At 43.3% G+C, this 1243-nt stretch overlaps 1 protein-coding gene across 1 annotated transcript; it reads right to left on the reverse strand.

The window, feature by feature from the left end:
- Positions 1-397: 397 nt before the first annotated feature.
- Positions 398-784, reverse strand: SARC_16561 (hypothetical protein; the record flags this gene model as incomplete). The annotated part of the gene is made up of 1 exon (XM_014289334.1): positions 398-784. A coding segment is annotated over one exon (387 nt), but the record flags the coding sequence as incomplete, so codon positions are not given.
- Positions 785-1243: the final 459 nt, after the last annotated feature.

The following is a 1243-nucleotide window of genomic DNA, read 5'->3' on the forward strand; positions in this document are numbered from 1 at the left end:
GTATGTATAGTATATATATATATATATATATATATATATATATATATAATATAATATAATATATATAGAAACAATGTATATATATAGAAACAATGTTTGGACTAACCTGCTCCAGGCTCTTGTGTAATGCTTCGAATTCGGTGTAGCGTCTGTACACTTGCCACATGCGTGTGTTTTTGCCCTTCCCTACCACTATGCGATACATAACCGCCACTTCCCCAGTTGAGCTTCGTCGTTGATCCCACGATTCTATTGATGCATTTAAGCACGTACACGCAGGAGAGTGCTTCAATATAGGCATTGAAGCGCCTAAACTAGGTTTTTTGGGCGCCATGCTCAAATTCAAACTAGGTTTTTGGGACGCCAGATATGGGACCGAGCTGGCCCGTGGTATTACCCCATTCCTTGGTGCCCCCTTATTTGGACTTTCGATCTGTCCTTTATCCTGATTCTGAATTGTCGAGGGAGCCTTTGCGCCGGCCTTGGCACACTCAGCGGGACGGGTTTTGCCTTTCGGAGAGGACAACTTTTTCTCTCTGATTGATGGGTTTTGAGATCCTATCCTGGTAGTGTCATTTCCATTTCCATTCCCATTCCCATTACCATTTGTACTCGTATTTGTATTTGCATTCGCCTTCGGGTATGCGTTGGGGTTCAAATGCGATTTTGGCACCGTGCGCTTTCGCGGACTCTTTGCCTGCGGGCACTTGGCCACGTCTTTGGTGTGCAGTATTCGCACGTCGGGCAACGATGCAGAGGCAACACTGCTGCCCTTTAGGTTGTTCTACGGGGTCAAACAAACGAAGGTCAGTTATGTCAATTGATTGACGACATCCCGTCACAGTTTACTTGGTATCCCGTTGACTTGTAGGGAGGGAAGGGCGGAGTGTGGAATATTCTTAGACAGCTGTTTTAAAAATGCCCAGAATACTTTCGCCAAGTCGATCATGAAAGTAAAATGGGAGGCGCGTAAGTAACCAGAATACTTGCTGAGAAGACTGCCGATACTAGAACGATCAGTATGACCAAAGGATGAAATGTACTTTTGTGACAGAGCCAAGGCATTTGAGCAATAAATTAGAGTAGTCCTAAACCTTTACCCGGACGAGACGACCAATCAACATTACTCAAATAATAGCATATACAAGAACTACGCAGGTCATAAGTGAAGAAAATAGCATAATATATGTCCGTCTACTTGTACCACAAAAATATGTTCGTGTCAATATATCTAACCATAATC

Source organism: Sphaeroforma arctica (assembly GCF_001186125.1).
Source record: "Sphaeroforma arctica JP610 unplaced genomic scaffold supercont1.8377, whole genome shotgun sequence".
Taxonomy (NCBI): Eukaryota; class Ichthyosporea; order Ichthyophonida; genus Sphaeroforma; species Sphaeroforma arctica.